At 41.6% G+C, this 13043-nt stretch overlaps 2 protein-coding genes across 2 annotated transcripts; one reads left to right on the forward strand and one right to left on the reverse strand.

The window, feature by feature from the left end:
- The first annotated feature begins 250 nt into the window (after window positions 1-250).
- Window positions 251-5039, forward strand: ROPN1L (rhophilin associated tail protein 1-like). Its single transcript, XM_009878717.1, has 5 exons — window positions 251-381; window positions 1960-2083; window positions 2257-2418; window positions 3536-3711; window positions 4976-5039. The coding sequence occupies exons 1-5, from the start codon at window positions 251-253 to the stop codon at window positions 5037-5039; spliced, it is 657 nt and encodes a 218-aa protein (XP_009877019.1).
- A 1138-nt stretch (window positions 5040-6177) lies between these two features.
- Window positions 6178-12676, reverse strand: SNRNP48 (small nuclear ribonucleoprotein 48kDa (U11/U12); the record flags this gene model as incomplete). Its single annotated transcript, XM_009878718.1, has 6 exons — window positions 6178-6227; window positions 7146-7310; window positions 8290-8405; window positions 8862-8983; window positions 9903-10091; window positions 12572-12676. Coding segments are annotated over 6 exons (737 nt in total), but the record flags the coding sequence as incomplete, so codon positions are not given.
- Window positions 12677-13043: the final 367 nt, after the last annotated feature.

Genomic DNA, 13043 nt, shown 5'->3' on the forward strand with positions numbered 1-13043 from the left:
CTCCACTTTTATACTTGCTATTGGCATCAAGCTTAAGTTTTTGACAGACACACAGAGTTCATCTCTTTAGCCTTCCGAGTCTGTCAGTTTTTCTGTAGCCTCAGTTGTCTCAGTAGGGCAGGAGGGAGTTTGGGTAGAAGTACTGATGGCCCCCATGGGCACATGTGTTTTTTTATTTGCATTCTGCATCTGTGAACTGCTGTTTTGTTACTGTTTCTTTCAGGTTCTTGTAACTGAACACAAACTGGCCATGCCTCTTCCAGAAACCACCTTTTGTGCTCAGCAGATCAAAATCCCCCCTGAGCTACCTGATATTCTGAAGCAATTCACTAAAGCTGCTATTAGGACTCAGCCTCACGATGTTTTGCAGTGGGCAGCTGCGTAAGTTTGATGTTGACATAACGATTTAGTACTCTGTATGTGGACCCACAAAGTCTCACTGCTCCTGTTTCTTGTAGAGTATTAAACCAGCCTGTATATTGGATATACACTCCTGTGCATTAAGGCAATATGTAAGCCTTTTTGAAATAGTGTAGTAATTGATTTATTTTCTGTTTCATTGAGGTTTAGGACTAGCATGTTTCTGGAGTAATTTAATTTTCATATGGAAAAATGCATTTTACATTTTTTAATTAATTTTTTTGTCCTGAAGAACAAACTTTTATTCTTTTGTCTTCTGTGAGGCCTAATTCTTGGAATTTAAAGGAGACCTTGAAGATATCTTTCTAACTCTTAAGGTTGTTTAGGAGGTTTTTTTATTTCTAGGAGCAAAATTAGGAGTCTCCTTAAATGTTACTGGAATAGAAAAAGAGCATGAAAAGTTTCAACTTCTAGGGGATAGTCCACGTAATAAATCTCTAACTGTAAAGTTGATTTAGGATGTTTAAATGTTTCTTCTTTTTTTCTTTTACCTCAGCTGCTGGCTATCATTTTCTCCTGTCCTCTGTTTTTTGTGGACAAGCTCTTGAAAAGGTGTCTGTGAGATGTTTTCCGTTGGGGGGATTTCTGGAATGCACTGTGGTGTAAGTGCACCTGAGGTGGAACAAGGGGCCGAGGAGCCATGCGAAGCAGAGAAAAGCTGTGGTTTCACATGCGCTGCTGGTGGTGTAGTGCCTGTCCCCATGAATAGTCAGATGTGGAAACGGCTCCAGCTGAAAAATAGCCCAGGTGTTCTATATACATATGTACCATGCATCTGTTTCAATAGTCACGCTGATTTGTTTCTGCAGTGCTGCTCACTGTGCATTTGGCAAGTATTTGCACAGCACAGGATAGCCTGGGCAGGGATAGGGGTGACCGAGGCAGATGAGGGAGGATGATTGGAGAAACCTTTAAATTATACCTACCTCTGACTGAATGAAAACTGTTTTCCTTGCAGAGTTCAGTCCTGGCAGAGGTGGTTGCTTTTGAGGCTGTGGCAGCCTTATAATTAAAAGGATGTGCATCTAATTCTCTTTCTCCTCTAGCCTTAAATTTTATTTTGGAGTGAACAGAAGTAGCAGAAACACTGATGAAAGAATTGCAGCGTAAATAGCCAGTCCTGCTTTTTGGGTAGCGTGTGAGGGGAATGTTAAATGAATCAGCCCTAAGGTGCTCATTAAGCAAAAGAAAAAAGCCTGTACTTTTGGTTTGCAAGCTCACTCTGATGTTAATAATCACTCTCTGCCTTTGCCAAGAAGGGCTGAGTATATCATACACCAAATAACTTAAATGCCTTAAGAATTATTATAATATCTTAGAAAGGAGTGTGTAAAGTCTAAAGATTGTGTTTTCCACTAAGAAGAAAGGTGGTACCTGGGCGCAAGAAGATAGGAGTTGTGTGTGTGGGCAGCTTGCTGAGTGCTGTCGCTCCTGCACAGGAACGTGTGGATTCCTTTACTGAATTGTAATAGCCTTTACTTCTGAGCAACTTTTAACGGCCATGGGCATTGAAGTGTGTTGCTTTTCCCACTCACTTAGGTATTTTTCAGCATTGTCGAAAGGTGAGCCCCTTCCTGTGAAGGAGAGGATCGAAATGCCTTTAGCAACAGAGAAAACAGATGCTGGTTTGACCCTAGGACTACTTAAAGTCTTGCACAAACAGGTACAAACTGGCCTGTTACCAAATGCACAATGCTATTGAGGAACGCTGATTTTTTGGGGGAGAGCTGGAGGGGCTGACTCTCAACTACTTGATGTATTTTGGGGAGGGACTGTGTTCTTAGTTTCATTCTGGATTTTGGAGTTCTTAATCTGGTACCATTATGTCGTTTGAAGCTTTCTCCCAAAGGAATGGTGACTGTTGCAGAACTGAAGGAAAAATGGAAGCATTTGTGCTTGCCAGAGGAGCAGTTGGAAGCTATCCTGCAGCTGGACAGCTTCGGCGAGGAGGTGGAATGGATGAAGATCCTGGCCCTTGGGTGCAGCGTGCTTGGCGGGGTACGTTCACAGCAGGAGCCCTCATATCTGAACACAAACAATCGTACATATCATAGGATTATGATCATGTATGAGGTAGGCCATTGAACAATTAATGCAAATCAGCTTCAGAGATTGATGATGCTTTTGCAGCAGCTGGCAAAGTGACTTGTGTGTTTACTTCTGTTCCCCATCAGCTTTTGGCTGGGGACCTTAACCAGAACAAGGACTCTGTCCTCACTTTACTGAGATGGAAGAGAAAGCCTGTCCACAGGGAGCTTAGACCGTCAGAGAGAGGGTGACAGAGGAATGATCCTTATGGCATCAGTATGTCTGTGGAGGAGAACTGGAGGGAGAAATTAAAACATGAATTTTTAATTGAGTGTGTAGTCAAATTTTTACAGAAGCAGTTAATGTTACAAAATTCTACATTTAATTCTTTTAATGTCAGCAGTAAAATCTCAGCAGAGCATTCCAGCAGAGAGATTATAAAATGCCCTTATGAAGTACAGTACTTTAATGATTTCTACAGTAGGGAAGGAGGAGCACAAAAAAGAAAATACGTATTAAATAATATTTTGAGAATGTTACAGTATCTGGAAGCCTGGCAATGCAAGTGTGTGTATGTATGTACATATACATGTATTAATTTCAACTGTGTATTTCTTGATTCCAGTCCCCCTCCCAACATTATTTTGTAGTTTGAGCTCTGTTCTTAATTTAAAAAAAATTAACAGCAACATTACTTATTTAAAAAAAATAAAAAAACGAGTCAGAGGAACATCATTCTGATGGATCCAGACAGACGAAATTTATCTCCACTTGTCCCTCCTTTCAGATATAAAGTGAATGACTTTATTTTAGCTCTGCATAATGAAATCTAAGCTTCAGTTTCCTAAATGGAAGACAGACACAAGAAATTTACGTTTATTTCCTGCAGCTGTAAATTGTGTTCATAGTTGAATAGGGTCATAGTTAGGGTAAGAGTAGACAAGTATGAATTTCTTAAGAACACCAGTCATCTGAGGTATTTTTCCCAAAAGTGATGATGGCTTAGTCTGGATTTGATCATGGTATGCAAAGGATGTTCATGGCTCTGATACCGTTCCTCTCATTTCTTGACCGACCCCTCCATCAGTCTTTACTTAGTTCTATGAAACATGCCTGTGAAATCTTAACCAAGGACCCGGAAGGTGGAGCGGCTCGCATTCCCTTCGAAACGTTCTCATTCCTTTACTCATACTTGGCCGGTATCGATGGAGAAATACCTCAGAAGGAAACTGAAGCGTTCCTCGGTGGAATCAAAGAAGAAGCGTAAGTAAAAATCCATGCATGGGATTTTAATGTATTGATCACCTCAGGGTTCCCCATAAACCTTCAATTTCAAGTGAATAGTCTATTTTCACTTTGGTGTAGCCATGATGACAGAAGTAAAGGTTGCATTAAGGTTACATTAAAAGTGTGTGTAGTTATTTCTTGTTACATGGTCAACCTCAGGGTTTGAACTGTTAAATGAAAAATTGTTATTTATCCATCTTTCTCTGAATTATTGAAGTCAGAAATATTGAACTTCAGGAAGTGCATTCTCTTCGAAGAGACTGAGCTGAAAAGTAAAGTCACTGAACAGAACTGGTTCTGTTTGAGCTCAAACCAGGACATTAGGCTACACAAAATGCACTTTATTATTAACCATTTTTAAAAGATCTGTAATGGGCTTCTCCTCCAAGTGCTGCCTACATGGCATTGTTTGCACATAGATACTTACTCTTTCTACTATCTAGGATCCTAACATCTCACTCCCCTCCTTCACTGGGCAGGGGAGAGAAAATAAAACAAAAGGCTCGTGATCTGAGATATGACATCACTCAACAATTACTGTCACAGGCAAAACAGATGCAACTTGGGGAAATCAGTTTAATTTATTGCCACTCTAAATCAGGATAGGATAATGAGCAATAAAACCAAATCCTCAAACACCTTCCCCCCACCCCTCCCTTCTTTCCAGTCTCAGCTTTACTCCCCGTTTTCTTTACCTCCTCCCTGCCAGTGGGAAACGGTGGTTGCAGTCAGTTGTTGACTTTGTTGTCACATGTTGTCTTTGCTAACCCTTCCTCCTCAGGGGCATCCCTCCCATGGGAGAGTGTCCTCTACAAACTTCTCCAGTGTGAGTCCTTCTCCTAGGCTGCAAATCTTCATGAACTTCTCCAGTGGGGTCACAAGTCCTGCCAGCAAACCTGCTCTAGTGTGGGGCTCCTCTTTCCATGGGTCCACAGGTCCTGCCAGGAGCTTGCTCCATGGGGTCACAGCATCTTTCAGGCTTCCACCTAGTCTGGCATGCAGTCCTCCACGGGCAGCAGGTGGACATCTACACCCCTGTCACCTCTATGGACTGCAGGGCTACAGCCTGCCTCACCATGGTCTTCACCACGGGCTGCAGGCCATTTCTGCTCTGGCACCTGGAACATTTCCTCCCGCTCCTTCTTCACTGCTTTGGTGTCTGCAGAGTTGTATCTTGTCCAACACATTAGGATTTCCCACGTTAACATGTTTTTCTAAAACGTGGTTTATTCCTTTCCAGTGACCGACAAGCTGGCATGGTGCTGCTCAGAAACTTTCTGACCCAGCCCTCAACACTGTTTTGATTAAGCCTACTCTTCAGCACTAGACAAGAGGTAAAAATAAAGAAATCAATACGTACAAGAAAGTAATTTGTGTTGAAAGGACTGTTATTTGTACATTACCGTACAAGAAGATCCTCTGGCACTCTTTCTCGCTCTTGAAATTGCTTTTCAGTGGATGTTAACTGAACACATTGTTACACTTTTCTGCCTCTCAGATCTCAGCGATCACACCTGGGGAGTGATGCCTTCACTCATCTCTTTATATTGAGTAAAAGGTATTTTGTAACATGGACCTCCAACTTTTCCTTTTCCTTTGAGGTAACAAGCTTGGCTGATGATGACTGACATTCCTGCAGTAGGTTGTGTAAGGAATTAACAGGACTAGAAAGTGATGCAAATACATATTAAGTCGTACTAGTTTATCAGTCTCTGTATCTAATACTTGTATGTTAATCAACAGGATAGGAACTCCTAATTATTTCTGGAAAGAAATTGGTAGCTGGTGGTTGAAAATGACAATCAGCACTATTACAGAAGTCCTCGGTGCCTCCCCTGTAGTTTCTGTGGAGAGCTATATTCTCCTCATCTTTGCCAAATGACACTGATCCTAAATTTCTTTGAGCCTGAGCTTGGAAACAGTAACTTGCACTCTCCTTTCACCAGTAGCTGCAGGTGAAAATATTTTAGGCCCTCCTATCTCTGGTACATGCTGTAACTAGGCAGTAAGTACTGTCTTCCAGAACAATGCTCCCAGAGGTGACAGTGTCAGCTGTGAGTATCGGAGGGGAATTCTTTTCCTGCCTTTTCCATTTATAATTGATCCTAGACTCCAGGGATTAGCTTTGTTCTAAGCCACAGGCCGGTAAGGCAAATTCGTACAGCCTCTCAGAGATTTCATTCTTCAGCGTTCTCAGACTAAGCTCAAATAGACAAGAGATCAATGTAATTTATTAATAGATACATTAGTATAACAGATTTACACATTTTTTGGTATATATACTACTTCCATTCTGTCAAACTGTAACACTATTTTAGTTTTGTCTAAAAGCACAGCTGTGATGCAATACCAACACTGCGGTACACAGCATTACTTTCCCTGGCACAACAGCTCTAATGACAGTTCCTGCGCAAGTATTTTTTTAAATAACAAAATAATCACGTTCTTGTTTCTACTTTCTTCTTTTATGGCTGTGATACTTGTCTTCATCCCTGTAACAAACACACAAACATTGTATGGGCTGTTAGGCTCAGACTGATAGAATCTGAAAGAAAAAAAAACAACTTGGAAAATGGAAAGCTCTCATTAAATGTAATTGTGTCCTCTTCTACGGAAAGAAAGTAAACTACTTTAAAACAGCTTATTTCCCATGCTGCTTTAATCACAGCCTTGTCATGCAGCACCTTAGTGACAGTTAGTTTTAGGATGAATGGCAGCATTGTGTAATGACGCTGATTTTGAGACAAGCAATGATTCCCATCCCTGCAGTTATCTACCACGTTTCTTCCAGATGTGCTGGGGACAGCGCAGTGTTTCTCCTGCCCAGCAGCCTCAGTCCCACACTCCTATGAGGTCTTGTAGATGCAAACATGCCCTTGGCCGATGCTATTAGAAGGTGCGGTCTGGGTTTGTTTTCTTTTGCCAAAAAATACGCCCAGAACTACCAAAGAGCAACAACAGTGCTTTGAAGCATCTACCATGGAAAAACTAGTCAAGTGACTGTGTATCTATACATACTAGTGAAACAAATAATCCTATTTATTAACTCCCAGTGCAAACCAGAGCATTAGACATGACAAGCACTCTCAGTTGGTTCAATGGACAGTGTGTCCCCCCGTGCATATTCTGATCACAGAGTAAACTAGCCTGAGACAGTACAGCACTAACCCTGTAGCGTGCTGTTGAACCTCTCAGATATAAGAGTAAATTCTGAAGTCCGGATCACAGTTTATTATCTCACAGCACGTTCTGTTTAGTAGTAGTAGCCTTATGCCACAGACTTGCTACACTCTACATGAGACTGGCATAGCTTTTTAATTGCACTAGATATTCTATTCTAAATTCTCAGAGACAATGGCTAGAGCTGCCTGATTCAGAAGCAGGAATCAGGTGTTACTATTTATGCTCACCTCTCTCTTTTTCTCCGAGAATCTCTGTCTTTGCCTCTTTCTCGACTCCTTTTTCGTTTAGTTGGACTTCTGCTGGTCTCTCTTCTATGTCTGGTGCGTTCAGCATCCTTACAGCTTCCTCCAGACTGCCGTGAGTCCACCGAAGCTGACCGCCTGTCTTCCTTTCTGAAAAAAAAAAATTGATTTTATTCAATAAAAATAGTTTCACAGTCACTATTGTTTCAAGTACCAGTTTTAAAACATCTTTTATTAAGCCTCTTTATCTTCCTGAGAAACTACAGTATCTCCCAGAAAAGGCCCAGAGTCCATGCTCTTCAATGTGTAGATCTCAGCATACTATTTAATCCAGTTATTTCTTACAAACACTGCCCCTCAGTCTTACTGTTTCTGTTTATCAGGCATGAGACAGCAGAAGGGTGCTCACTCGGTTTTGCTTTAAATCCCCAACTCTTCAGCCACCTGCCCTAACCTGGTGCCTACAGCTGGGGAACCCAGCAAGCCTGATCTCCTGCACGGCCTTTTCATTCACCTTCATTTTAACGCTGTAAACAAACACCTTGAGCGTCACCTTTTGGTTTGTGTCAACAGTAATTGCATCTCAAACATCTCCTGAAGAAGCACAAATAGACTGTCATGAGGTCACGATTCTATTTTTATTTCAGTGACAAATAACAGTGTGTACTGTTGCTTGACACAGGAAGAAATACGTATACATAAAACTCACTCCTGGGTAGCACAGCAGCGATCACAGTTGTTAAGAACTGCAAAGGGTCCTCATTTTTAGTGTGTTATAAAAACATTTTCTCTGAGATATATCTGCTATAACATTCCCTGTCGTGGTAGGAATGTATTCTCAAGTGTCCTTCAGCAATTGCATACAAATACATTTGGATATGAAGGGAGCACTATTCATTCTCCCTGGTCACCTGAATCATTTGCAACTTACCTCCTTATCCCTGAAAGAGAGCTAATAAATTTATTTTTCTCCATCCTTCACGCAGACAAGGGATTCTCAAGCAAAAGCTTAACAGAATTAGCGTAAAATAAACTGTGCACATTCAGCCAAGGCTGGTATGTGTCCCGTTAGAAAGAGGTAATAGAGTAACTTCTGACACCCCTGAAGAATTCACCAACTGTGGCATACCTTCCTGAAGATTTTGACTTCCCTCCTTCACATATCTCTGCGTTATCCAACCTACTCTCCTCCTGCCAGTGATTGCTGAGTTCTTCCATATGCACACCAATCACATCCCGAATCACCTGGAGATTGAAACATTAAAAACAAACAAGAAGAAAAGCAGCGTCTCATGCTAGTTGCCTGAACAAGCAACTGGACAAGCAGAAGGTAAACATCTCAAAAAAGCAAAAAAAAATCCCCCCAAGCCCTACACATCAGATGTTTGAATGGAAAGTCTTATTTGCAGAAACAGCTATTTCAGCATAAATATAAATAGCACAATTTTACAAGACAGTCAACTCTATTTTGGTGGAATTTTCACACATTCAAAATTCAATAGTCAGAAATGCTCCTGTGACTTGTAACTTGCTGCCACAAACCAAAAAAACATTCTCCATAGTCTGCAACTCTAATAAGGCAGAATATAAGAAGTGAAAAAAAGAGAGACATTTTCTTTGTCTGAATGGGTATGTAACTGTTTATGTTGTTATCCAAAATAAGCACTTCTGTGCAAAGCCTTCTTTATTTTCAGATCTCACCTCGGTGTAAGACTTCTTTGTTATATGAACGTTCTTAGCCCTGTATGACTGCCGCCGCCTTTTGTAGTCTCGCATTTCAGCCAGAATTTCAAGATGAGACTTCGGACCTTTCTGACTATCATCTAGGAAAGAAAAGGAAGCAAAACAAATGGTCATTGGCAGGACATTAGCACCTGCAGGTACACAAGTCTGATGCTTTAGCAATAAAAGTCTAAAACATAAAATATATTGTTTCCAAAGTTTCTCCAGGATTTAGTAACTATTACGAAATTAGCACAAGCCTCCTCTTCATCCTTCTTGCCAGCTGTTTATACAAGACTAAAAAGCCACCCAACAAATCTCGGTGTGTGATCTCAGCCTCCTGACAGTGACCCAAATCAACACACGAGCTTGCGACTCAGTCAGACGCTGACAGAATATGGGCCACATTTTCAAGGCCAGTATTACAGTAAGACACAACAACTAAGAAAGCCAAACTCTGCAAAACATTGCCCTGTGTAGATGACAAACACTCTTCTACCTCCTAGGCAGGGCAGGGCCCATGGGATAACAGAGATGCTCATGTTGCACGTGGTACAGTTACAAACCAGCCTGACTCAATGGGGCTGAGAGGCCTCACTCCAATACACCCGTTTGAATGAACATTGCTCAAGAGCTCTGTGGGACGACTGCCAACCTCTCGTGTTTGGCTTTTAGTCTTAAGTGATCTTTAATATCATCATCTCTTGCAGCAAACCCTGTCCCGAACCGCATGGTAAGCTGGCAACAAGAAGCAACCTGAAGTTGCTTGCAGTAAAGACAGAAGATCCATCCCCTAAGATACATACAATACTTATGCCAAGAGCGAAGCACCGAGGCTTTCTCAGAAGAAAAACAACGTAAAGGCTATCAAACTAGTGTCTCCTGATGCCAGGTCTTTATTGTGGCCTTTAAGGACAGTATGATTGCCACAACAGAAATAGCACAAGCAATTCTGCTCATCTAACTACTACACAAAGTGAGCTCTGCACCATAAATTCAACAACAGATTGTTCTTCAAACCTTGGGTGATTTTCGCTGCCAAGTCCACAAAGAGATCACTGTCATTTTCCGTTATTTGGGATCTAGACCTCTGCTTCTTTGTTTCCTCAACAACATAATCATAAAGAGCAAGGCGATCGGCTTGAGTCAGGTCACATGTGAAACGCTTGTGATTTTGAGGCACTTCTACGGGTAGTAATGAGTAAGACCCTGGAGGTTGAACAGAAAGCTGTTACTAGTAAAATAGCATAATTATTCAGGAAAACGTTGAGAAGCTCAACAAGCAAACAAACAAACAGACAGACAGACAACACAGGAAGCACCCATGCTGTTTTCACCCTTACCCTACATATCTGTAAGAAGTTTCATTCTTATTTGAAAGGAGGAAAATTGCTCAAAGGCAAAAACAAGGTCCAAATCCCTGCCCAGCACCACGCAGTCTGTGTAACCTCTCCTGACTGCTTACATTGTTAGTTATAGGTGTTCACATGATCAGATTAGATTGTATTGTCCCACCAGTTTCAGCTCTTGGCTTATACTTTCCAGCAAGAGAGAAGAGGCTGCAGCTCTAACTGGTGGGTTTCTCTTACTCCTAATACTTTCTTTAAAGTACCAGCTGCAAAATACCTGTTGTTCTGCCAACAAGAATGAAAGCTTCTAGGAGACAAGATAACTGGGCACTGTGCAAATGAGTCTTGCTCATACTGTCACCTTCTCGACAGAGCTTTTATAACAGATTGCCAACACACATGACGGGGTGTACGCAGGAGCCTTCACAACAGCAAAGCTCTAGATCATTCATCACTTAATGGAAGCTGGGAAATCTTTCACATCCTGCTTTCACTGAAGAGACCAAAGAAGAGCAAGAACAGCTACAATAACTCTACAACCACAAACCTAAAATATAAGATTTCTTCAATATTGTACTTGGAGCCTACACCAAAACTTTTCTAAACCAAACAAACAGATTTAGACATGAACACTAAGTTATTACTTTTTTTAAATGCATCTTTCTTACAGGGTCACAGGGGCCCATAAAAGTGCCATAACAGTTACATGCTTGCAATTTTACAAGAATTTCAAAACTTATGATTAAGATGAGCTTTTCCGTCCTACTACATAGCTATCCTAATATTCTAAATACAGTTAGAATTTACAGAAAATTATTTTCTTTAATAGAGTTAGTCAAATGGAAATTTACAATGACTAGCACTTTTCCATTTCCTTCTGTTGCCAAAGACTTTAAATTAAACAAACTCCAAGGCAATAAATCTTACAACAGGCCAAGATGCCACAATGAAAGCCACCCCAATACAGTTTTAGTGTTCTCTTCAGAGAAATGCAAACTTGCACTGAAAACTCAACAGCCAACACTGGCATCTAGTGGCTCCTTGGCATATCTTTGCAATGCATCACTTTATAAAGAGTTTATCTGGATGTGCTTTTGTCAAATTAATGAGTTACCACTTCCCTCCAGAGGAAATGCACCCAACGTACTCCAAACACAGTGCCAGTCCCATGAAAGCTCTTTCCCAAACAACTCTCTGTTGAAGGTCCATTTGCTATGCCAGAGAAACAAAAACAATGTGAAACACTATGCCTGAGCAAGTGCTGCCATATTTGACTGTCAGGAAAGCAGAACAAATCATAGAATCATAGAATGGCCTAGGCTGGAAGAGACCTTAGAGATCATCTAGTCCAACCTCCCTGTTTTGGGCAGGGACGCCACCTCTCGACTAGACCAGGCAACACTTGGGGACTGAGCGGGAATCGAACCCGCAGCCTCGGTGTCGGTCATTGTTGTCAGCACCGTGCTCAAACCACTGAGCTAAATGGCCCCCTAATGAACTTTTCCTTCTGCACACAAATGTTTACCAAACTAAAGGACTACAGACAGTAAATGCTGTGCCCTTCAGGTGTTGCAGTCATATCCAAACAGTATGCTGCAGGTCTATAGTGGTTTCTACAGGTAACTTTTCTACTCTGCCTTGGTCTGAACGCTCAGAGAAGCTCAAGTCAGCCTTAACCTGTCCCCAAAACTAGTCACAAAACCCGCTGAAAAACGGAACATAAAGGAACTAATGAGCTGAGAGCAGTGGCAAGGAACAACATCAAATTTGCAGGTGCGCCAGTGTACCTCTTACAAAACTTCTTAGGACAGTATCAAAACAATCCAGCATAAAAATACACATATTGTTTCGGTTTTGATCTGAGGAGTGATGGACAAGCACATACAGCTAACGTCTAGCAATTAACCCTTAAACAAAACATTGCATGAAGAACCATTACATGAAGAACAAGGCTAGAGGTAGCACTAGATGAATTTGGGCCACAATCAGCAGAAGGATAGTATCAGAAAACACAGGCAGAAAGTAAAGTGCAGGTACTAGAATGGGAAGTAAAAGACTAGTGCTTTAAGAAACTCCTCAATTTTGCAGTATTGATTTTCCAGTCCTGAAGAGAACTAGAGACGTAAGCACAACAGACTCAGATTCTCTTATCTAGTTGTCCCAAGTAGAGAAAGTAGTTATGCTCCAAAGCATACATGGGATGGATTACTAAAAATATGCCAAAAACTCACAGCAGCTCACAAGCAGAATGAAGGTAGCTGTGAGGGAGGAGAGAAGAGCAGCTTTCCACAGGAGAGCTCACAAAGTCACCTTGGTATCTGCTTACTGCTTACTACTTACCTTCACTGTAGCCTGTACCTTCTTTTATACTCTGAGCTCTAGCTTGCTTAACAATGTGAAACTGTAGATCTTTATCTGCAGACAGAGACAAAAATATCACAGAACCTTTACATCAAGTACTTGGTAGGGTTAGTATCTATTCCCCAACCTCTATTATGGGACTCATGGTCTGTTACAGAACATCATAGTTTTAGTTATGTATAAGGGAAGGTCTGAACTAAGAAACTAAAACCATTTTGATCTATTCCATGTTTAAACCGAGGGGAGAGAAGAGAAAAGAGAGGGAAAAAACCCCCAAACAACGGCAGCCTTGAAGCATTTAGGGCTGACAAATCAGCGAGGTGCGCTACCACGGGGATCCAGACTCTGCCCGATGGGGTGTCCCCTCAGTGCCACCCCTGCCCCCTCCAAGAGGCCTCCCCTCAGCTCTATGCCCTGCTCCCCCGGTCTTCCCTCATCCTCTGCCCCCCCC

Source organism: Apaloderma vittatum, unplaced genomic scaffold (assembly GCF_000703405.1).
Source record: "Apaloderma vittatum isolate BGI_N311 unplaced genomic scaffold, ASM70340v1 scaffold37391, whole genome shotgun sequence".
Lineage (NCBI taxonomy): Eukaryota > Metazoa > Chordata > Aves > Trogoniformes > Trogonidae > Apaloderma > Apaloderma vittatum.

Bases quoted from the DNA above. Each gene is read 5' to 3' on its own strand.
- ROPN1L (XM_009878717.1), top strand. From the start codon at position 251: ATGCCTCTTCCAGAAACCACCTTTTGTGCTCAGCAGATCAAAATCCCC. The intron at 382-1,959 runs GTAAGTTTGATG...CCACTCACTTAG, and splicing joins GTTTTGCAGTGGGCAGCTGC to GTATTTTTCAGCATTGTCGA. The intron at 2,084-2,256 runs GTACAAACTGGC...TGTCGTTTGAAG, and splicing joins TTAAAGTCTTGCACAAACAG to CTTTCTCCCAAAGGAATGGT.